This window comes from Trachemys scripta, chromosome 3, assembly GCF_013100865.1.
Source record: "Trachemys scripta elegans isolate TJP31775 chromosome 3, CAS_Tse_1.0, whole genome shotgun sequence".
NCBI lineage: Eukaryota > Metazoa > Chordata > Testudines > Emydidae > Trachemys > Trachemys scripta.
In genome coordinates, this window is record NC_048300.1 from 89,373,946 (window position 1) to 89,399,453 (window position 25,508).

The following is a 25,508-nucleotide window of genomic DNA, read 5'->3' on the forward strand; positions in this document are numbered from 1 at the left end:
AACTCTGCAACCTTCACAGACAGGAAAAAGTACCCAGTAAAAAATTGCAAGCTATATTTTATAGCACTCTACTACTAAATGACTAAAGGATTAGTGGGGCCCGAAATGTTTTGTCTTTTCCATCAGCAGCTGTTTATACATTTTTAAGGACTTTTTATAATCAATTTTAAAAGGATCTAGAACTCACATACCTCTACCTATTCTTGTAAATGGGATACATTGGAACATGTCTACTTTAAAAAAAATACGTTTCAACTAAAAAATGTGTTTTCTTCACTAAGGAGAGCACCAAACGTAACCTACATTTTGACATTCTTTATAACAATAGCTACTACTAAACTTCAGAATAATGTTTGATTTTATTTTCTGAATTTAAGAGTATTCTTTTTCTGGTTTTACAGAAAATGTATAGTAGTTACAGAAGCCCTGTAGGCAAATGGAAAATGACCCAAGTAGGAACAGTTATAATACTTTACATTTATTTTTTAACAGGCTCTCGAGCCATTTCAAAAAGGTGGGCAAATATTATTATCTCTCACTTTACACCCATAGAAAAACTAATTCGGAATACAGAAAGCAAAAAATATTAAATTACAAAAAACAAGATTCAACAAGCTATCAGAGAGGTACAAGGGAAATTAACAAGATGGGGGGGAAAGCAGAATTCACGGTTACAGGCATAAAGGAGCATTTCTTATATAACAACGTTATGTTATAAAATTCCAAAAATAAAGAACAAATGTCTGCACAGTGATGGCATTTATCAAGTGTACTTTTTACCATTTGGTCCAAGACTACACATTTATTCAGATCACAGAACCTCCAAATTGCCAATGTGGGGAGTAGGGTGACCAGACAGCAAGTGTGAAAAATCGGGACAGGGGGCGGGGGTAATAGGAGCCTATATAAGAAAAAGACCCAAAAATCGGGACTGTCCCTATAAAATCTGGAGATCTGGTCACCCTAGTAGGGAGGATATATGCAATGTTCCCTCAATTTTTTTCCATCCATGTACAGAATGATTTTTGTTATGTGGACCAATATCAAGGTAATGTGCAGGTGTGCCACCAGTAGAAACAAAAAACCTAGATAGAATATATATTTTAGAAAATTACCATCGGGATAATTACTCCACCCAGGACAGGTTAGGCATTTTAGAACTCACTACTAAATTTAAACAAAAGAGAGAAATAAAATTATGAAATGGATAGACCAGTCCAGAAACTAAAATAACAGCACTTTGAACGAATACAATTACAGAGTATATATGTGCATTGCAGAAAGTACCAAGAAGTAACAATAACAACACAAGGATGTGTTGGGAGGTGAGTGTGAGGCAGACACTGAGACTCTGTGTGTGTGTGTGTGTGTGTGTGTGTGTGTGTATGTGAGAGAGAGAGAGAGAGAAACACACACACACATACACACACACACAGATTGTATGTGTGTGAGAGTGAGTGAGAGACACACACACACACACACACAAAGAGTGAGTTTGTGAGAAAGAGAGAGAGAGAGACATAGAAAGTGTGTGTGTGCTGGCTGTTGGGGAAGTTAATGAGAGACCATACACTATCTCTTGAAGGCACTCACACCAGAAGGCTCAGACCACAGCAGCTGCCAGCAGCTCTCCTGCTCCTGAGCCTGTCTCCCCCTCCTCTGCTCTGCGGAGATGGGGTACATGGGCAGGGGGGAGGCTGCGGAGAGGGACACCCTGACATCAGCGCCCTTCTCCTCCTCCTCTCCACCCCCCCTCCCCCGCATAGCAAGCAAGAGGTTCCCAGAAGCAGCTGGCCAGGAGCTCCAAGGCAGAAGGCAGGAGCAACAAGGTTGCAGAGCAGCAGGGGGAGGGGCACCTGAATACACGCCACCATGTGCGGCACTTGATTCACTTCTGGGCAGCTGGACAACCGTGCAGCTTAGAGGGAACACAGGATATATGGGATTTTTTTACAGCATCATCTTCAGGGCTCGAGAATTCCACTCACCTGCTCTTCAGCAGCAAGGAAGATTTTTTTCTTTGTGAGTGTGGGGACTAACCCATCAATTTCTGCGGAATTTAATCTTTCATTGTAAAAATATAAATTTCTAGCTAAAACAACCTTCTAAATATAAACTGAGCATAAACCCATTAAGCACTGTCTTCCTGAATCTGCAGAGGGATATATCCAGTACCTCTGCCTTTGTTTTAACTCATGGTTATGCCAAGCAGTACTAAAGTGAAAACTGACTAGACACACAGTGGTCAGTTTCCACTGGTGCTTTTAGAATGCTGTGGGCCACAGGTGAATTGTCAAAAAACATATTAATTTTATTGTCCTGCTGATTGAGAAAGTCAGGAGCAGCAGAACAATACATTATTCAAGGAGGAAAAAAGGACCCTTAAACAGAGGCTTGCAGAGGAACTGCCCCCCTTGCCCACAGAATCAATGTGTTTCTAGCAATGAACCACACATATTTACTTTTCCTGAAAGCTGTTTGCACAAAATAAAATAGTTCAGAGAAACAGATAGCCCTGTAAAAGAACTAAGTAACTCTGCCAATCTGGCCTACAAAGCATAAAAAACACTCAAAATAAATACACTGCTTTTATAATTAAAACATCATCTTCCCCAAGTGGCTGCCTAAACCTTGCTCATTTAGATCAGAAACTTGTATCAAAACAGAAGTTTATACTGAGTTTTCCCAAAACGGAGATGGGAACTCTACCTCTGTTCTATGGAATATAGTAATAAAGAGTGCAATTTTCCCCTTTGACATAAATATCAAAGCTAGATGTCACTTATTTTTCCTCAAAGAGACACCTTTTAAAGTAAACATTTGAATTTATTTTCTAATGTGGACTTGCTAAAGGGGAAATATGTAACAACCTGGTTAACAATGCCTATATATCTTATCCTTAAATCATCAGTCCAAATAGTACAATGTTGCTAAATAAAAATAGCCAGAAAGGAGAAAAAGGGGTAGCACACATACAAATATGAGAGAGACATAGATTCCTCTCCCCACCACCCTTTATTATTTATTTTTAAGGTATCTGAGGATTCATATTTTCAATCCTTTAACCAATAACGCAGGAGTTTAATATTCTTGCTTTATTTTAAACAAAAACAAACTAAGCACCACAGGTGCAAGTGAAGCTCCAGTGAAAGAAGTGGTCACACTCCAGCCTGTAAAGCAACAAAAGCCTGTGAAAAGTGGATGGGCTTTAAGCAGTATTTCTACTTTCCCTTCATTCCATCCACACTTACTTTTAATTTCATCTTCAAAAGAAGAAAATAAAAAACTAAAAAAAAATCAAGAGAATTAAACCTTCTGATTCAATATTTACACTGGGATCTTCCCCTGCCCCTGAGATGGAAGGAAAATACCAATGTTTAGTGAAAACTATAAGCAGCAAAGTGATATATGAAGAGCTGATAAAAGCTATGGAAACTCTGGTGCCAGAAAAAAAGTGACCCAAGCAGAAGAAATAAGGAACGTAAGGATTGATCCTACTTCTTGAACTTACACACTGTTGAACATCAACTACACAAAAGAGGGTTGACAAAGCTTTTTTACTTTTTTGTAGTATTTATCATTTCACCACAAGCTATTTTTCAAATCAAAAAGGTCTAATTATTTTTAACAGAATTTTATTTAATTGATTCTAGTTTAATAGGTTTTTTTAAAGGAGAGAAAGGGTGTGGGGGGAATGGGAGTCTAACTAGACAGTGAGTTGTTGAGAACTCAGAGACAATCATTTAAAAAAGGCACTTCAGCACCAAAAGAGCCACAAACTTCTAAATTTTATTATATAGGTTTATTACCTCCATTTTTTAGGTCCTCAGAGCAGCCTGCCCGTATCTGGATGATCACATTATACTCATGCATCCCAGAGTACAATGGAATAACAAAATTATTGCCTTTATAAGTCTACTTCATTCAGTATTTAGCTTTTTGGTGCTTTTGAAGATTTTATCCAAATGACAAACAAAGATATTGAAGCCCCATTTTCAAAAGAGACTTAGACACTTGGAAGTCTTACTCCCACGGACTTTCAATGAGATTTAGGCTTTTACATTCTAAAATATGGTTTTGGCTCCTACATCACTTAAGATGCTTTTGAAAAATTTTACCCAATAGTTTAAAATTTCAAGTATTCTTATTTTATAGGTTAAAAATCACAAAACTTCAGAAAAGAACTTAGAATCACTTGCTTTTTTAAACATTTCTGATTACCTTTTTAAAAAGGACAGCATTTAATTTGCACTATAATAAATGCACTAGAGGCTCCATCTGACCCACTCTACTGTTGCCAAACTGGAACTCTGCCTACTGGATCTCGAGGGGCTGATTCTGATCATACTTACAATAATGTCAATCAAGGATAACTCAACTGAACTTCAATATCACGAGATCAGAATCAGGCCCCTTGAGTGAAATCCTTGCTTCACTGAACTCAATGGCAAAACTCCCATTGACTTCAATGGAATCAGGATTTCACCCCTTATCTACAGTTCAACTATTAGTCATGGGAAACATACGCCCTCCTAATTTTAAAGCTCAAATACCAGTGACTCCCCTGCACTAGTTCAGATTTATGAATAATTGATAGTATGTGTTGATAAGCTTATATCAGCTATATATAACATTTTCAAAATGACCGGTGGGTATATTGTAGCAAGTATAGTCAAAATGTTACTACATATATATTGGTTGTAGTTAGTTCAAACATTATGAGCACAAAACTCTCCTTTGATAAATATAATCGAGAAAGAGCTGTTAGCTAAAGTTATAATACGAACAGTAACAATTAATTATCCTTAACCTAAACCTCCTGGTTAGACATTAATTGACAGCTATTAAACATAATTCCACAGCAGAGTTTTCTTAAAATTAGACATTTATTTCACTATGGATTTAAATACCTTAATTCATGTCTCAAGCTGCCATGCAAAACAAGCTGTCCATAAATAAATGATTCCCCTGCTTCACTCAGCAGAGAGAAAACTGCTCTGTCCCCTACTGCTGATAATCAAAATTCAAGTTTACTAGCTAAATAGCTCTTTGACTGACAGCTAGTTCTTTTCATATACAAAATTCTCAACAACAACATATAGGGGAGAGTTGTGCCTTGTCATCTCCCGAAACAGCAACCTTTCCAAATCCCCAATAAACACTTCTGTAGGTTTTCCTCCCTCTTCCTTTCCATGAGCAGCACCAGTTCCAATTTGGTCTAGCTGCACAACAAATGTTATTATATTCACCAAGGTGCTCAGATTAAAGCACAATAACTTAGCATACTGAGAGCAAAACTTAATTAGAAAAATATATTTATTAAACTTATACATATCAACTGCCACTCTCTCAATGATCAATATAAAATGAGCATTTAATGAACATCTGTGAAGAAGTGGTGAGACTTAAATTCTGGCACCAGTGTCCCTTCCAAGATAGCACTCTGCCATCCGCTTGAAGGAACAGTGTTGTTTCCTTGAGGCAGCTGACAGTTTCTGCTTAACCTACAATTTTTTCTACACAGTTCTAAAGAAATGATAGAAACATTTCAGTGATTTCTATTTTCCATAATAATGCAATTCTGCTACTTAAGGGATTTTCTTCAGTAAACATTGTCAGATGACCAATGTTAAGATGAAGAGCTAAGCTACCATAAAGACCCTAACTTATGTCAAATTTGATTCTGCGATTATCTGTAATCTATGCTCACCTCCCTCTATGGAGTGAATTACACTGAATGGAAGGGATAATTCTAAAGGAGACAATACAACATAAAGCCTCATCCCACCATGAACTAAAGTAGCTGCCTTTTTTCAATTTAGTCAATGAGGCTTAGCACCAGAGAGAAAGAAAGAAAAACACTGAACACTTTCCAACAGTCTGCATAACACACACACACACTTTTTAGTGTTTCTATAAACCCAAACTATAAAATCCCATTTCTTTACAAGACAAAGGACAACAGCAACTTTGATTTTACAATGATTAAAGGTTGAATATCAAAAGATTGACTCTTAAAGATGACCTAAAAAAGAAAACAAATGGGGCCAGGCCCTTATTTCCCCTCTTTAAGATGCATAAAGGGAGGTCTACAAGATTCCCCCATCAAAGAAGCCCCCGCCCCCTGCCTATTATTTTGTCTACCATGTTCTTTTCCTGGAAGTTTATAGAGGACTGATAGAATGACTGAAATACCATTCAAATAACAGATTGAGTGAAGCAATTACTTTTATTCAAACTGTTCACAACTCTTTGAATTAAATAGACATTAAAAAACATACTAAAGCAGGGGAGCAAAAGTCACCTTCTTAAAGATGCAACCACCCTCCTTTGAATTAATATTCCAAATATGTAGAAAATAAAAAATAACCAGAACTTCCCACCACCAGTAGAGTCAAATGATATTTTCCCCCTAAGAAATAACAGAGCAAACATTCTACTTTCTCCCTCCTTCCCTCTACCATCCACACCAATATACCTACTAAAAACAATTTCAGAACATAAACTGCAATCTAGCCACAATTCTGTCGCAAGATGAAGATAATATATACACTAGTGAAGGAAATATATATACAGCTGGACTAGTTTTCTTTGTGTATATGCATTAGCTTCCAATTACTAGGTTGAAGCAAACCATTATCATTAACCCCACCTTCTTCTTGGCATACTTCAATCTTCCGGAATTAAAATGATTTCACAAAGTAACACACACACCAGTCACCCAGCAGCTAGTACACTAGTGTTTGCTAGCTTTAAAAAAAATTTACCTTCCAAGTCAACAGCCAATTGATTTCTTTAGTTTAAACTGGACATTTTCAATTTGGGATGTCACCCAATGTGAGCACTGCGAACAGGTAATCATATTGGTGCTTCTATAGTTCTGGTTGACTTGCAGTTTCCATTATAATAAAGCCTTACTGTACATTCCCAGAGATTTTATAACTTTCCTGAGCCTTTAAAATTTACTCTCAAGTTAAAACCCGTCAACCAGAAGCAAATTTCCCCTGCTCCACCCATACAAAGTGTATACACCAAAATAAATAAGTTGGTCTCAGAAGGTTTAAAGTTCTGCCTTTTTAAATATCAGGGATCAGACACCTTGTATAAACTGAGCTTACTGTACACACCATGGCCTCCTTGTATTCCTCCATTCCGCTCTCCCCTCACAAGCTCCCTGTGTCCCATTCTCCCATCCCACTGTATTTCAAAGACTTTCCGCAACTCCCCCAATCACCCACATGCCAGTGGCTTGGTGTACTCCCCATTCAACTCTCCTCCCATATCAGGGACTCCCATTCTCCCACCCCCATAACAGAGACTGTGTGAACCCCATTCCCACTTCCCCCCATGCCACCCATTCCCCACACATACTGACATGCCAAAGGCTCTGTGTGCCCACCCCCTTCCCTCATAGCAGGTTCCCCCATTCTCCCTCCCATGGCAGAAACTCTGTGTGTGCCCCCAATCCCCTCTTTCCAACCATGGCCCCCATTCCAGGGTTCCCCAATCATTCCACAACAGGGGTTGTGTGCCTCAGTTGCCCTTCCCCCAAATCCAGGGGCTCTGTGTGCACTCCTATTCCCCCCATACCAGGGCCCCCATTCTCTTCCCCATGATAGGGGCTTTGTGTGCCCTCCCATTGCTCTCTCCACCCATTCCAAAGACCCTTTCCCTTCCCCCATAGTAGGGGTTCTGTGTGCCCTCCATTCCCTCCCCTGCCCCAGGGTAAGGGTTCTATGTGAACTCATTACCTCCTTCCTGTTTCTACATTCTCCCCATGCCAGGGGCTCTGTCTGTCCCACTCCCCAGGGGTTGTGTGTGCCCCATTCCCCCCACCATTATTCTACTTTCTGTCTGAGACCTAAGTCATTCAGGGTGTCAACATGTTAAACTCTATGGGCAAGATGAGCAGAGAGGAGCAAGGGAATTGTTATGCTAGCAGGTGTTAATGGATGCCCTCAACCAGTTGTCTGATCCACAGACAACCACAGAGCTGCTTCAGACTGTGGCTGTGCTAAAGAGCTGGCAGGGGCTTCCTGTGTTCTCCAATTTTTCCCCCTTTCCCCAAAATCAATAGGATTCTTCCTGGAGGCAGTATTCAAAAGTTATCACATTACAAACAGACAGACAAATGCCACTGAGTTGACGGTAAGGCCTTTGCAAACTCAGCCAATAAAGACACTTAGAAGGTGCATTTTTGCACTCTTAACACTCAATATTTTAAAAACAAAATATGAGAAAATGATCAGTTCACAAACCAGTTTGATTGCATTTGGATATTTTGAAGTTTAAGGCACCAGTCTTACAAATGACTCAGCGTGAGCAGGCTCAAAGGGGGAGCAGAGATCCCTACCTAGAGTCTGCAGGATCACAGTCAAAATTAGAAAGGCAGCTATATTAAGCTTTAACTAGTTATGAAGAATGGCTACTGTACATACACATGCAACTATTTTCCATAAAGATTTTACTATGCATCTCACAACACAATCTTATTTTACACAATAAGATGTTGTCCCAGTCCATCAAGTACATAAGAATTTTTAATACATCCTAAACATCAATTATCCAATGATTGACTGATTAAATAGGTCCATCGCAGCACTGAAAGGACCATTCTATTATTTCAGACATATATATATATTCAGGCTTTCAGACTTGGTTGAAAACTGTTATAACATTTCATAAACTATTGTATGGTTTGTTTGTTTTCTGGGAGAGATTATTTCCTTTTTTTAAGCTGAGGAAAGGAAAATATTAGAGGTACATAATATTGAATGACATTGTAGTACATAGGGTGTGCGTGTGTGTGTGTGTGTGTGTTTAATAAAACACAACCTTAATTTTAATAGAAATGTTTATGTCTTTTTAATTTCAATTAAAACTTTATTTGAACATTTTCCTACAGAGCTTGGAAGCAAAGCACAACAGTATTTTGCAAATACCTGAGAACAAGAAAGTGAAACTGACCAGTATCGTTTCATTATCAAAGTGCTAAAGGGAGCGAAAGAACTGAGGAAGAGTAAGTCAGATGTTAAAAACAATTTCCTTTTCAATGATCTGATATTGTTATTAGTAACAGTACAGAGAAAATATTTTCTATCAACATATTTGACCTGGGACTTCATATTTGGCAAAATGTGGGTGCTCACTATCTTAGATTTTCAGACCAATTAGTTTTATTTCAATACTGTCTCTTTTAAATTCTAGGAAATACATAAAAGACAAAAAATTAAAAGCTCTTATTATGTCTTTAAATGTACAACATAATCTCTCTCAGAAGTCCTGCCTAAGCAGGGATGTTTGTAAGCTTAAAATTACATCTGTCCCACACAGAAAAATTGTCCCTACATTTATGTGTCATTTAAATAAGAAATTCAGTACCATGAAACTGAAGTTATGGAAAATGTTATTTAAAACTAAAGAAATTACACTCATATCATTTTAATAATAAAGTGCAATGAGTTTAAATAAATAAAAATCTATTAAGACTCCAGAACATTAACGGAATAAATTGGTGGAATTAAAAACTCACAAATGAATACATTTTAAATTAAAGTATTTGAAAATCACCTCTTTTTCTACTGATCTGTCAGGGCCTGAATTCTGGGTTTTTAATAAAAGAGTTGATCACATTAGAATCAATTAATCATAAGCAAGCAAAAGCTGGGTTCTTTATGCAGATCTAGTGGTATGTTATGACACCAGTACTTTCTCTCAGCAGAAACTCAGAACTGTGAACTCTCATTCTTCTAGGTAAACAAAAGAAAAAAGGAGTTTCAAATACTGTTCTAAAATGCATTTACATTGCAATTTTAAATCTACTTAAGTGTTCTGTTAATGCTTAGGCATCTAAAATGGTTTCTAGGCTAAGGCTCAGATTGTACAAACAGCTTACAAACATGTGCAACTTTACTCAACAGAACTAATCCTCCTGAACCGAGACTGAAACATGCTGTACATGTTAAATATTTATCTGTGGACTAAAAAAAAAAAAAAAAGGACTTTTAAGCCAACCATATTCCTCTTTAGCAGGCCTAGACAAAGGAGAAATATGTTTTTGTCTTCATTTGTAATCCCATAGAGAAACTACTAGACAGAAAGATACCGAGGTCTGTTCTACATGGCACAAATAGCAAAAGAGTATATTCTCACACCAAGAATGAAAAGATTGTGTGAAGAAATAAATTTGCCACGTATGAAACCAGAGAAGAGAGCACAGAAACAAGGTCCCTGAGAGGATGGTGCAAGACCAAGCAGAGTTTTGAAAATAATGGGCAGTCTCCTCTATTGCTTGTACTTTATGAAGCAGTTTGATTTGGTAGCCTTTTACACCCACTTTGCAGAGGTAAACAGCTACAAAAAGTGCAAGACAGTGGAGAATTAGGCCCCAGGAAAGAGATTTTGAAACTGTAGATAGCAAAGTCCACAGACTCTGTAGCCATGGTTTCCAGTAGGAATATTTTTAATCCAAAAATATCATTGTAATGATTCTTATGTTTTTTAAAACATTGTCTTCAAATATCTGTAAAGTCTTGGAATGCATATAAGCAGTATTTCAAGTGTTACAGTCTTTGGGGTTGTGTGTGCCCATCTAACACATACACATCGTTTGTGCATTTATACAGAAGAGAATTCAACTCATTTGAAGTTACAAGGTAAGTAATTCTGATATCCACATGAGAAGAGAAAATGATTTATCTTGTAATTCTGTGTCTCTGAAGTTATAATCTTGCAGGATTCTCACACCTGAATCTTGGCTCCATAAACAGGCAGAACTTCCCCAAACACTAAAGGGTTGTTTGTTTGTTTGTTTGTTTCTAAAGTAGTAGTGGATGAGAGCATGGGTCATTCCACAACTAGCAGCTGCATGTCACTATACAGAGGTTAATAACCATCTTTGATGTCTGCAGTACTTTCTTCACCAACAGGTCCAAAATAGGAGTTCCTGGCCCAGGTTTCTCAGTCATAAGCCCTTCTAGTTTCTACCATAACCAACTCAGTCTGCCAATACAGCCAACTGTTTAAAAGAGTTATAGTAAAATCCATTCCTCAAACAGAGTTGCTGTCATGGAACTCCTTTGTAGAAGAGATATACTTGGCATCAGAAGAGCCCCCAGCTCTTGTGACCAACTAGGAATCATTGTCTCCCTGCTCCCACACAGTTAATTGATCATGGCACGCTGACATGGGAGCCTGGAGCATCAACCATGGCTCAAAAGGCACTGACACTGACAGTATAAAGACATTCAGTGCACGAGGAATCAGGGATACCAGCATCAATACCAATATTTATGGCCAATGCTTCAGAATCTTGGGGTGCAGACATCGACTTTAATGTTCCCATGTGTTCAGATTGTGCTCACAGCTCCAACAATTCTAGATACATGTAAATTTGCTGTGATTTTCCTCCCCTCAAAAAGCTCTTCTTTTCCTGCAAGGGTGGGTGAAAAAGTCCACTAAAAACCCCACAAAGGCTTTTATTAAACGAAACAGAAAATACTATGCTATTCACTTTATATGAATTATTCCTCAAACATAAAACAGGCACACATTGTCCAAAATGAGAAGTTTGCAATTCTGTAAACAAAACACAACTGACTCCCCAGTTGACTAATTAGTAATGCTTTCCAATTTTATATTGGCACTGAGATACAGGTATACTTTTACCAACCTCTCTGATTTTTCAGCACCTACCTTATTACAACAATTTAACCAAACCAATCCATGTGTACTAAGTATCTGCTCGATTCATGCGGAACTGACTGGACAACTCTCTCGAAAATTGACAAAATTCTCAATCAAACTGAGCTCCCTTCTGTGATTTTAATTCCCACAATTTCCTATAATTTTAATGCAACAATTTGTGACAACTTCCTTCACAAAAATAAATCTGGGTTAAAAATCTAAATCTTCAATGTCAAGTGAGCAAGGAAATCAGGTTAACAATTCTTCAGCCTTACTTTTTGCCTTTCCTTCTTGTTCTAGGCTCAACCTACACTACAACCTTTGTATATAGGATCACTAAAATTGTCAAGAAATGCAAAGGTCCTCTGCGTTGTATTTCATATTTTGTCCTTTGTGTAGTTCCAGGTTTTTTTTGTTAATTAATTCAAACTAGATTTTCACCAAGACCAGGACAGTGATGTCATCATCCTGTAAGTAATCACTCAAGTTCCTCCAAAACCTCCTTCAATGCTTTGTTAAGTTTAGTGTCTTTCTTTATGAAGTCCTTTGTAGCAGTTTCATAGAATGCACCCTCAACACTGTTAGAGACACTATTATCCTGAGATTGCTACAAACCTTTGTTGGAAAGCTAGGTACATCATTACCAGGTATATCTCAATCAGCCACGAGGCAGATAGTAGTTGTGAAAGAATTTTTTAACTTCTGCTGCATTAGGTTTCTTTGCAAGTTTTATGTAACATGCTGAACACCTACATGTCAGAAATTTAGACAGACTGCATTCATCTTTTTCACTATATCTTCATTGTCTGAACAAATAGTAGAGACCTCCCTGTCTTACTTGTCTCTGTATCTGTGGATGGCATCATCATCCAAATGCACACAACATTCTTCAGTTTCTTCAGTTTCTTTACAGAGACAGCATCAATGGCATTCAGCAGGAACACATTTTTTTCTTTGCATGCATGCTTATAGCCAATTATAGGATCATTTCTCATGTTTGACCAAACATCTTCATTAATGTTGATTCTTTCAGTCTTTCTTTAATTTTTCCTCTATTGCTTCATTTGCAGCACCTATTAATAGACCTCTAAGTTAAAATCTGCCACTCCAGACAGCTCTAACCCCAAGCCCTGGCACATAGTGGCTGAAGACAACTCAGGCTTATCTTTCAAGGACTTCTCCTTCAAGACCCTAAAATCTTTAGAGCTTTGAAGACTTTTGCTTGTCTCCTGCTATGGAACTGAGATTCAGGAGTAAGATTCCTGCACAGATGGAATGTTTAGAGAAAAAGCACTTACCATGCACCTTTAACCATCTCACGTGAACTCTGCCCACTAATTCCCCCTGGAATTTAGTCTAATATTCCAAAACCTTTGGACAGCATCAAACCACCACTTTAAAACAAAACAAAATAAAAAAATAAAAACACTCTCCCAGAGACGTTTCTTTCCCTTTCCTGCCTCCAAAGCATAGCATACCCACACTCAAATTAGACCAGCACAACTCATAGGTTTTATGTCCAGATACCTCACAACTCATCAGATTTTCAGAAGCGTACGGTATTTCTGAGTATCTCAAATTGTTGGTTGTTCAATATGAGACATTATAAAGCGCCCCAATTTTCATAAAGAGCTGAGCACACACCCTCTGAAAATGCTGGCCATATAATTTATTTTATATTATAGATAAACATACGATCACTAGACAGTCAATTTCAACAAGTACGACTGGGCTCCTCTTGCTTTAATATTCATGTCACAGAAGTAAAAATCTAGGCAGAAATGAAAATGTGGCATCTCGAGCCAAAGACAACTTACCACTCAGCTGGTAAGTTGGCAATTCAATTTAGAAACCTGGATTCCTGCATTTTAATCCTTTGTAGAAAGGTGGTAATATATGAGCAATATGAAAAGAGCTGGATTCAGATCATTAGAGGTTCACAAGCCAAACACATGAAGCTCTGGAGGCTGTCCAAAACAAAATCATGCCTAGGTGGTGATGTCCGTTCAATAAAAACTCAATGTCATAATTATCCTCTCACTTTTTCCCTGAAGAGTATTAGTAATCATAACTGTAATGTTGCTCAGCCAATTACATTAATGCTGTGAGAAGACAGATAGGGCCAGCAGCCAATCACTGTGCCAGGTCATTGCCTGTTGACAGATAATGTACAATTATCGAGCAATTAGTAAATGAAGTGAAAAATTCAAACACCCATCTCTGAATAACATAGAATAATTCTTTAAAAATAAAAATATGTTTTAATAACTTTGCTTTGGCTGTAGCTAAACAAAAAACTGAAGGCTCCTTTTTTCCACATCCCTTTCTAATGACAACTGGGTACCATTTATTAAACTGGCAAAATGCCTTGGCTGTATTAAGCTGGCAACAAAGTAAGGTGTTGGCCTCCTTTAAACCAAATCGCCTCTTACAAACAAGTAAACATCCATTTAAAAAAAAATCTAATGAGGAAAAGGAAAAAGTCAGATGATGAAATGCTGCAACTCAACACACTAATATATCTGAAGTAGCTGAGAACTCATAAGAATAGTATATTTGAAGTTACAAACTAATTAGACACTTGTTGTGTATTCTATGCCAATGGGTAGATACTGGGATTAGATTGAAATAAATATATTTGCCTGGTAGATCATTATTTTCAGTCCTTTTCTATATTTAACAGAAAATAAAGTAAAAAAAATTCTGCAACTAGTTAGCTCCATGTAGAGACAAAACACTGTTTTCCATTCATTATCAAAAAGCCTTGTGCTTGCAATTGAGTATAGAATTCTCAGTCTGCAGTACAACTCTAATCAGAAATCTAGCCAAAATATGCCAACATGCTTTTTTGGATAACTTTAATCTATTTTCCCCTTCAGAAAACAACTACTGCATCTTCACTAATTTATAGTGAGAACGTGGGTAATTAATCCTCTTAAAAAGGGTGGGAAAGGAGCAGAAGAGGTCACCATCAACAGTGAAATCCAACTAGACTAGAGGAGATTGTTACATTTATATATCCTCTGATACAAAAAGAAGAAAAAAGCAACCTTTGACTTTAAAAAGAGAGACAAAGAGAGAAAAGAAATAAACCACAGAAACCTTCGATAAAAATCAACTCTGATGCAAAGACATGACAGGCTCTCACACACTGAACAATATTGGTCTCGCTCCAATAAACTGGTACTGTGTTAGTGTAAGCTTGGAGTTTTTCTTCTTGTGGATGAGAAAACCTATTAGGGGCGGGGAGGAGGAGAGAGAAATGGGTACCTATGTGGGTTAAAAAAAAAAAAAGAAAAATCCCCAAACCCAAAAAGATGTACAGAGCTAGGTGATGTCAACCAAATTTTTTTTTGGCATTCAACATGTTCTCCTCCTAAAAGATATGTCTCTAGCATATTAAATAGCTTAGATATAGTGTGAAATTTAAGAAAACAAATTTATGTAATTATTTATTCATTTTTAAAATAGTCTCTTACCTTCATTCTGAAAGCGAAACACTTTGATTTGAGCATTTTCTTGTGGCCTGCACATTAAGCAGGATGGCAGAGGGGAAGAGGAGAGAAACGAAAGCAATACAGAAAAATCCTCCACCAACCTGTTGCTGTGGATACTGCATTCCTCCCAGGGCTCCCGAGGTCCGTCCCTGCATTCCCATCGGATATCGCTGAGGTCCTGGAGGGCCATATGACTGCCCCGGGTATGGACTGCTTTGCTGTGTCTGTGAATGAGGGTTATTGCCCATTCCATACAACTGAGGTCTCTTCATTACCATTGGATCCATTGGGCTGCCCTGTTATTAAACACAAGCAAAGATCTGCTTTAAACATACTGTAGGAAGAAATTAGAAACACCCCTTAGTATAGCACAGATTATACCTGCATTTATTCAGCACAGTGAACCTTTATTTTGAACACATCCAACAACAATTCGACATACAAAAATGCAGTGAAGTATAGGGCTCTACAAGCAGCATGTTCTAATTTTCCTATTAATTAGAAAAGAGTTTTGAAATATGGAAATGGGACTTAAAATCAGAGATATGACAAAAATATTTTGCACACGTAAGCAAAAAAAGAAAAAAATGGCATTTAAATTTTCCATTATCTCTGCAGGAGATTAAAAAAAAAATCAATAAGCACACTAACATGTATAATGATTAGCAATACTGTCTTTAAAGTATTCTTCCAGCTACACCAATTTTATTTACCTGTAAAGACAGTCTTGGGCAAAAATTTTAGCCTGGAAAAGGTGGCTAGTTTTCAAATTCATAAAAGAGATGGTGGAAGAAAAAGAAAGTTTTGAAGGAGCATTAAGCATATGATATGTTACATTTCAGAGCCGTTGCATTGCAATCATGTGCATTAATCAGCTTCCAAATCATAATTTGAGTCATAAGCCACATTTCACATGAAAGTCAATTTGCTTCCTTGCCAGACCTCAGAAAATCCAGGACTGGAATAGTTTGGCGTTTTTTTGGTTATTGTATTGTTTTTTTGTTTTTGTTTTGTCAGGATGTACCATGCATCTCAAGAGTTTCACGACTGGTGTCAACCAGTGTGTGACACCTTACTGTCACCTTTTTAACTAGTGAGGACAACTGAATCAGATCAAGAGTATAAACTGTCAAGTACAACTCTACCATGTTCCTACAGTGCTGAGCTACAGCATCTATCCTCTACCTCTTAATTAATGTGCATTAATTCGAGGAACAGAAAAGTTACACTTAAAGAAAAAAAGCCTAACACAATATTAGCTTAATTAAAAGCAGGGTTTTCATAGAATCATACAAATTAGAAAAGGAAAAGACCTACTAGTTTATCCAGTTCATTTCCCTCTTAGTGCAGGACTTCTCTACAGTATATTTTCTAAAATTTTGCCCAATCTAGTTTTAAATGTCTCATGGGATGGGGCTTCTTTTTGGAGATTATTCCACAGCCTAGTAGGCTATGATACTAGTAAGTTTTTCCTGATATTCAATTTAAATTTTCTCTTTCTTAATTTCATTCCACTACTGCTACTTACATTAATTTTTATTTCTTTATGTTTACATCAGTCAAAAATATGTAGGGTATATCTCCTACAAATTAGTCACGGCTTAGCCAACCGTATATATTTAGTTATTTTCATCTCTTTCCTCACAAATAAATCACTCAAACCCATAATTTTTATCATTGGCCTTCTGTAACATCCCACCTATTTGGCAGTATCTTTCTGATAATGACGTATCCGAAACTGAATGCAGTATTCCATGTGTGATCATACCACAGCTGTGTAGATGGGAACTGTTACTTCTTTGTGATATGCCTCTATGCATTTATTTCAAAAGTGCATTAGCCTTTCTTACCACCATATTAAATTGAACGCTCATCTCTAATTTGTGATTCACTATTGCTCCTATATCAGTTTCACTGGGTTTCTCTTTGCTTTATATATCTGACATTTCAAATTATTTTTGCCAGATTATTAGCTTGCATTTGTTTTCAAATTGAGTGTCATTGGATAATTTTCTGTGCATATTTCATATGTCTCTAGGCCACTATGTATTATTACTATATTCTCACTATAGTGTTTGCAACGCTTTCCAATTTAGAATTATCTGTGAATTAATTAAATTGATGTTTCCTTCCCCTTCTAAAGCATTAAACAAGATGTTATATAAATCAGACTTAACAACACTCCCTGAGCTTCTTTCACTAGACTCTTCCCTTACTCAAAACAATACCTATTACCCTTCATTTTAGGTTATTTCTTCCAGGTTTCAATCCACTTGACAACGTTCACATCCAAACCAATTTCAAGTGTAGCATTTCTGCTACATGGTATCAAAGATGGGGCTAAAAGTATAGGCTTCATAATTAGCAATTCCTACAGTTACAGTTAACTGACACTTTCCATTATAAGATCCTATTTTCAGTTCATAAAATAATAGAATTATAGGGTTAGAAGGGACCACAAGGGTCATCTAGTTTAACTCCCTTCCAAGATTTAGTGGTGTCTAAACCATCCAAGATGGATGGCTATCCAGCCTGCTTTTGAAGGTGCTTCCACAACTTCCCTAGGCCATTCTGTTCCATTGTCTGCTTATAACTTTCAAACTGCTAATAACTTGCCAAACCGTAACCATTTGGACTGAAACTTTCCAGGGGAGGCTCTACCTGAGGTTGAGTATTTTTGTTTGTTTTTAATTTGGCAAAAACAGTTCACTCATTTCTCAGAATGAGGTTGGGGAAAAATAGACTGGTTATGTTAATGTTAAAAATTCTTATAACTTTTTCACTGAGAAGCTTTAGCACCTCCATGCTTTGGAGCAGGAACTTGGAATTTGCTCGGAAAGTTATCCTAATGCCTTTTGCTCTTTCCATGAAAAATTGCCCAAATTTGGACAAGGGACTGGAAGCCAGGGATGGGTGGAAACAGACAAGGAACCAGGGGGAAGGTAGGGTGTGTGTATGGTGCAGGTGGAGAAGAAATGGACAAATGGTGCCATATGACTGACTGAATAATGAGACTGAGACAAGAAGCTGAGGGGGAGGGGACAGAAGAGACCGGTCTCTTCACCATTCCTCTGCTGTCAGCAAATATCTGTGAACCCCACTGGCAAAGTGTGTGTCTCATCCACCACTACTGGCTGGTCCACACAAGGATTACAACCTATTACTACTATCAGTTGCTCTGTAGGCTCAAGCGGCAGAGGAGCGTTCAGTGGCACTAAAAGTTTCAACACACTTGATGAACCTTGCGGGTGTCAATATGATTCCACAAGATGAAATTTCTGGGGGGTTTTCAATTTGCATTTTTAAAAACCGAGGAAGTAACATAAAAAAAAAAAGCTAAAAGAATGTTAAGCTTGCAAAGTCAAATACTCAAAAGTTAAGAAATGCCAAAATTAAGGTTGTCCTGAAACCTTATTTTGGCCCCCTTATACATAAGCATTCCAATACAGTCTTTAAATTACATAACATACTATTTTTTCCCATAGGACCCAGTCTCATTCATGGCACAGGATAGACCTGCTCTAAGGAGGAATCAAGGTTGTGTAGTGACTGAGGCTCTTGTATGTAGGACCTCTGCTTCCCTCATTTGTTGCAAAAGCCAGAAGGTTTGCAGTAAATGACACAGGAGATTATAGGAAAAGAAAGGATGGTCTCATGGTTAAGGCAGCTGAATGCTACCCTGGAAAACCGGATCCTATCCCTGCCTCTGCCACAGAGTTCGTATATGATGTCACTTAAATTGAACTCTTCCTAGGTGGTCACTAATTTTCTGGGTGCCTGATGTGAAATCCTGGGGTCTGGTTTGCAAAAGTACTGAGCACTCACTGCTACAACTGAAATCAATGAGCTGAAAAAAATCAGGCCACAGGCATCTTAAATTGAACCCCCAAAATTAGTGGACACTTTTGACTTTAATCTCTCTATGCCTCAATTCCCCATTTAATACTGGGAATAACACCATTCCCTCATTGCACAGGTGTGTTGTGAAAATTAATTAATGTTTGGGAAGCACTTAGATACTATAGTGATATGTGCCATAGAAAAGCCCATGAGAAAATTAATTAATTAATTAATTAATAATAAAAACCTTGTTTCTGGCATTTTCTAACTTCTGAGTGCTTCACTTTGCAACCATAATACTCTTTTAATGTATTTTTGGATGTGTCCCCCTTCTTCCACTACTATAAAACAGCAAGTTTGTCGAGCAAGATTTGTTCATTTATAAACCTATATTCAAGGTTCCTTTATCCTTTTGGTGTTCAGGTGTTTTTTCCTCTTAACATTTGTTCCATTAGTTTGCTAAAGACAGAAGTTACAGCAACAGAATGACAATTACATGTATCACTCATTTTCTGAAGATCAGAGAAACTCTGCTCTTAGCCAGATTTCCCATACCAGTTCTCCAACACTTTTCAAAAGTCATTGCCAGCAATACCATAAATTTATCTAATTCTTTCAAATACTCAGGAACATATACTCTCAGAAACAGCTGATGTGTACATTTACACACTTTCCAAGTACTCACTTACCTTCCATCAAAAACTATTTTACAAAGCTTTAATTACTTAATTGGCTAAACTTATTTTATTTTATTATAAAAATAATAATTATAAATAAAAATAATATAATATTTTAGTGTTTATTAATTTCATCTCACCTCCTTTATTAATGGATCTAATTTCTCTCCAAGACTACTTTCCCCCTCAATACTTGGAATAAAAACCTTTTTACTACTTTGGCTAGTTATTTGCTTATTCTGCTTGTCTACTGCCCACATTTTTTTTCTTGCAAGCCTTCACGGACTGTATTTTTCTTCAGTTTCCCCTATCCTCTTTTCAATTTCTAGTGTAGGTTTCTTTTAAATCTCAGATATTTATACAGCTCCTCATAACACCATATTGTACAATTCTTGTTCTTTGCATTCTTCTTTAGTGGTAGTGTAGTCTATAGCATCTTTATTATAATGTCCTTCTTACAGCAGTGTCAGATCACGTATTTGTACACATGACTTCCAGACTCGAACTGCAACAAGAGCGCATATAATAATAATCCCAACTACTACTCACCTCTGAGTGCTTTAAAAACACCCAGGGTGAAATCCTAGCCCACTCAAATCAACGGGAACTTTGTTGTTGACTTTAATGGGGCCAGAATATCATACACACCCATCTTTACATTAACAGTCCAGGTACTTGAATAGAAAGAACGTGGAAAGTGCCCACTGCCTGAAAGGATTAACTGAGAGATACTCTTCTGTGCCTGCTATTTCTCCAGGATGCTCAAATGCTAAACAAAGCATCAAATACAGCACAGACCCGTTTACATGCGAATCCGCTTAAAGCCCGGTAGCGCCATGCCTCCCAGTGCTACCTATTTAACACACGAGACTCGTTAACACGCAGTACAGGAACTTGCTATGTAGCGCTACAGATTTGCTCACTAACTCACTGACATAGAAATCGACAGGAAGTGTCTTTACGTATCACGCACGCTTAGTCAATGTCATGCTAGAGATATATAATATATACAGTAGTACTGTAGTTATATAGTAATATATATACTACATTAGAAAATTTTAACCGTAGATCTAATATAATGGCAGAGGGCAAGCGTCAGCGTTCCTACACTGTAGAAGAAATGCTAGCTGCAATAGATCGAGTAAATAGCGGAGAAACCCAGGCCAAAGTTTCAAAAGATATTGGGATTGCCAAATCTACTCTCCCAGGATGGCTAAAAAACTAATCTAAACTGAATGTCTTTGTACAAAATATCGATTCTGCCGCGGGGCTTAAGCAAAAATGCATGCGCGCTATTCAGCAAAACCAACAATAGACAAAGCCATGCGCACGTGGTTTGCTCAGGAAAGGCTGAAAGGAATGCCGCTTAGTGGGCCAATTCTTCAAGCCCAAGTGACAGAATTTGGAAATTTAATGGGGGATGAATCATTCCAAGCCAGCAGTGGGTTTATAAGTCGTTTTAAAAAGCATCATGGCATAGCACAGGTATCGATTTCTGGAGAAAGCCGATCAGCCAATGAATCGGCCGCGAACATGTTTCCCGCTGAATTAAAATCTATTTTACAAAATGAAGACTACCACGAAGAACTACTTTATAATTGTAATGAAACAGCTTTATTTGCAAAACTGCTACCTGATAATACTTTAGCCTTTAATTATGAGACACAGAAAACAGCTGGATTTAAAAAGATACAAGATTGTGTGACCTCTTTTTTGTAGTAATAAGACGAGCAGTCATATGCTTACCCCTCTTCTCATTGGCCACTTTCATAACCCTCGTTGCTTTAATCACCTCAATAGAGCCAAACTGCCAGTAATATACGCTAACAGCAAAAATGCTTGGATGACGAGACACATTTTCGACGACTGGTTCCACAACAGCTTTGTTCCAGCTGTTCGTAAGTATCTGTGGTCCAAGAAACTCGAAGCCAAAGCACTTTTGCTACCTGACAATTGTCCAGCCCATCCTCCAGCCGAATCACTGGTATCGAACGGTGGAAAAAATCGAGTACTATACCAACCATTCAACAGAACATAAAAAATTCAACCTTTAGACCAGGGCATTATTCAGAATTTTAAAAACAATTATCAACAGGAGCTGATTTCAGCGATCATGTCGTGCACGTCTTCAGGCATTTCCGAATTCCTGAAACAGTTAAACATGAAGGAAATTAGTTAGTTAGTTAAAAAAGCGTGGGACGGAGTAAAACAAAAGTCTGTTGAAAACTGCTAGATGAAGGCTCTCGGTGACGTCTTTACTGTCAAAGACGGCTCAGACTCGGAAAACTCCAGCAATGGCACTGATTCAGAGCCAGACTTTGAAGGATTTTCAGAAGACGTCCTGCAAACACGCACGCAGACAAAAGAGGATAAAGGTAAACTTTTCTTTCAAATGATAAAAGATTTTAGTTTGGATACATCGCCAGAAATCATTACTGAGTGGCTGGAGATGGATGAAGATTGCCCGACTTCAGAATTTCTGTCCGAGGAAGAAATATTAACGGGCTGTGAGGCTACATCGGACCGTGAAAGTGATGGCGAGAATTCTAATAACGCAGGCCTAAATGACAATGACGACGATGACGAGGATGTCGTTGAAAAGGTCAACATTTCACCCACAGAAGCCCTTAGTGTTGTAGAAACTGTTGTAAGATTTATGGAGGAGCAAAATGCAGAAAATATCGAAATCATTCATCTGCGGCGAATGACAGACTTCATAAGAAAGAAAAAAAATGCAAGCATGAAAGAGCAGAAAATAATGGCGTTTTTTTCTAAGTGAATCATAGACACTTTTTTCAGCATGGCCCTCTTAACCCGCAGTCCGTTAACACACGGTCGTGACGGCTTGACTCCCGACATCCGCGCGTAAATGGGTCTGTACTGTATGTACAAATTCAGCACATTTTCATGAGCAAAAGTGGTGCAATTTTACATTGCAACCCCTTATAAACTCTCAATTTCACTTGCATCTGAAGAATTGAGGTTCTTACCCACGAAAGCTTATGCTCCCAATACTTCTGTTAGTCTTAGAGGTGCCACAGGACCCTCTAAAAAAAGAACAGGAGTACTTGTGGCACCTTAGAGACTAACAAATTTATTAGAGCATAAGCTTTCGTGGACTACAGCCCACTTCTTCGGATGCATATAGAATGGAACCTCTGTTGCTCAATTTCACCAGTATCACCACAGTCTTCCCAGTCATAAGGAAACCATACAAACAAAAGCAGACCCTTGCCCCACTCCCCAAAATTGTGAAAAGATTAAATGTTACATTGACCTTCCCTCCCCCAATGTACCCGGAGTACTACTGGAGGTCCTTCCTCCATCACAATTCCTGTGGAGTGTACTAAGGTAAGTTTTCAGCTCATGGTCAGTCTTGAACTACATGCTTGAACTACATTTCCTGGCATCCAATGATATGTCCTGCCTTTAGCCTCAAAATTTTCTCTCAAACACATGCAGAAAGAAGTTTAAGGCTATAGATGGCACTTGCCTGAAAATATAGTCTCATCTGTCAAAGCAGACCACTAGCCCATAAGATGTCACAAGATATCTCACAGAGGTGTTTTAAGACAGGTGAAGAGAAAGCACCTCCAAAAGGGAATGGGAGAATTCAGCAAGGATGGAATGAGGATCCCATACACAGATGAAAGTTCCTTTATTTTTACCCTAGTTTTCTTCACGAATGGGCAACAAAGCTTAGTAGGCTGCAACTCTGCATAGCTCTTACATCAAGCAAAGTGGTTCACTAGAAGAAAATCATGTTCACCTAAGATAAAACTGCTCTTCAGAGTGAAAAAGTGCAGCTTTTTACAAAAAAAAAAAAAAAAGTTGGTTTTGATGATAATGCAAATTTTAAGTGACTACGGCATTAGGTTCGTGCTGCCTCATTTATATCTATAACAAATCAACATGGGCTCAGTGCAATATATTCTGGAATATGTTTGCCCTCAAATTCTCACAAATTACCATATCCACTAAATTCACCACTGATCTGCTGCCACAACCTCTGCCTCTGTATTAAAAAGAACCTGTTTCTCCATTTATAACAGTCTGAAGCTGCAAAACCTTACAGTGAAGATAGCTGACAATCAGCTACCAACATTCCAAGATAAGCAGGCATGAAGTTCCCAGCTCCAGCCCATCCTATGAGTTTTGAATGAGGTATTTATCACAAGAGATAATTACAACTACACCTCTACCTTGATATAACGCTGTCCTCGGGAGCCAAAAAATCTTACAGCATTATAGGTGAACCGCGTTATATCGAACTTGCTTTGATCCACCGGAGTGCGCAGCCCCGCCCCCCCGGAGCACTGCTTTACTGTGTTATATCCAAATTCGTGTTATATCGGTTCGCGTTATATCAGGGTAGAGGTGTATTCACTACAATAAAATGACACAGGAGGCATAAAGAGGCAACTGAGGAAAAGACAACCCATCCCTAGATTATGGCTTAATCTCTGTTGAATATTATGAAGACTTCCCAGACAATGTATCTAAAGTGACAAAAAAGTGAGGAAGATATCAAAATATAAAAGGTGTGCATCTTTTAAATATCCATTAAAAAAACTATGTTGAAATTTAGAATGATATAGTTAAGCACTGAAAAGTCAAGATATTACAAAAAGTTTTCATGTACATCCTTAAAATCTGACATTGCATTATTAGACTACTAAAGAAGCAGGAAATCATCTGCTTTTTTATATATCATCATATCTTATTTAATCCCTTACAAAAAAATTTTTAAAAGTACAAAAATCTCAGCTGCATAAGGAAACTTAGAGAGATGTCACTCAAAAGACAAAGGGCCAAATTCACCATGGGTATCAGTGAAGGCAAATCAGTTATATAACCAAAAGTATCTATTTTACCTGTCTTGCAACCTCTGCTTACTGCACGGTCCCAGCTGCAGAGGGCCACCCACAAATATTCTTCCTTGTTCAAAACAAAAAGAAAAACAGAAAAAAAAAACAGAAAAGCAAAAAATTGACACCCATCCCAACACACACACCCCCTCCTCAACAAAAAAACACTCTCCTACCTCAAAAAAACAACCACCATCACCACCACCAATATATCATAGATTCAAAATACAGGACATTTGCTTATTTTTGGCTACATGCATTTTCCCCACCATTCTTCTAAAACCATTTAATATTACTTAAAAACTGGAGAGTTAGGGGTTCAACCATTTCCTAGCTATTATTTTGGAGGCGGGTAAAGCTATAATGCCTATTGAGAGAATAAATCACAACGAAAACAATGAAGAAAAGAAATCTGTTTTTAATGAACCACATGAGTTGCATTTTCATGTTGTCACTGGAAGTGCAAGCAAAGGTTAAAACAACATTAAAAAGCAATTATATACATTTATAACACCCAATGGCCAAAACAATCCTATGGGCTGAGACAAGTTCATGTGACAACACAGCTTAGCACTGCTACCCTTTGAGTTTTTTTGCTACCAACAACTATTAACAATACTGAGTGAACTCCTGGCCCCATTGAAGACAATGAGAGTTTTACCATTGGCTTCAATGGGTCCAAGATTTCAAACTCAGAAACCTACGTCTTCCTGTCAGCATTTTTTCCCCATCACCCACCTAATCACCTCCAATTTTCATTCAGGAGGACCCAAAATTACGTTCCTCAACTTATAATTGTATATTCATTTCCTCTGGTTTTCTTTGCTCCAAAGCATCTACCTTTGGGACTCAGAAGTACCCATAAATCTGCTCTGACAGCTGCCAATGTGCTCTTCTGTGATACAAAAGTACCTTCTGGTGAAGCAGAAACTAAGGTGATT

At 37.8% G+C, this 25,508-nt stretch overlaps 1 protein-coding gene across 13 annotated transcripts in view; it reads right to left on the minus strand.

Annotated features, from left to right (window-relative positions):
• The window catches only part of ARID1B (AT-rich interaction domain 1B), a 406,554-nt gene that overhangs the window by 356,484 nt on the left and 24,562 nt on the right, over positions 1-25,508 (minus strand). For 12 of the 13 annotated variants that reach the window (XM_034765331.1, XM_034765333.1, XM_034765337.1 and 9 more), the window contains exon 2: positions 15,284-15,478. In XM_034765331.1, coding sequence (XP_034621222.1) covers positions 15,284-15,478 — 195 coding nt within the window. Of the gene's footprint in view, positions 1-15,283; positions 15,479-19,839; positions 20,189-25,508 lie in introns of those variants that run through there. The other variant, XM_034765340.1, reaches the window with a different exon arrangement.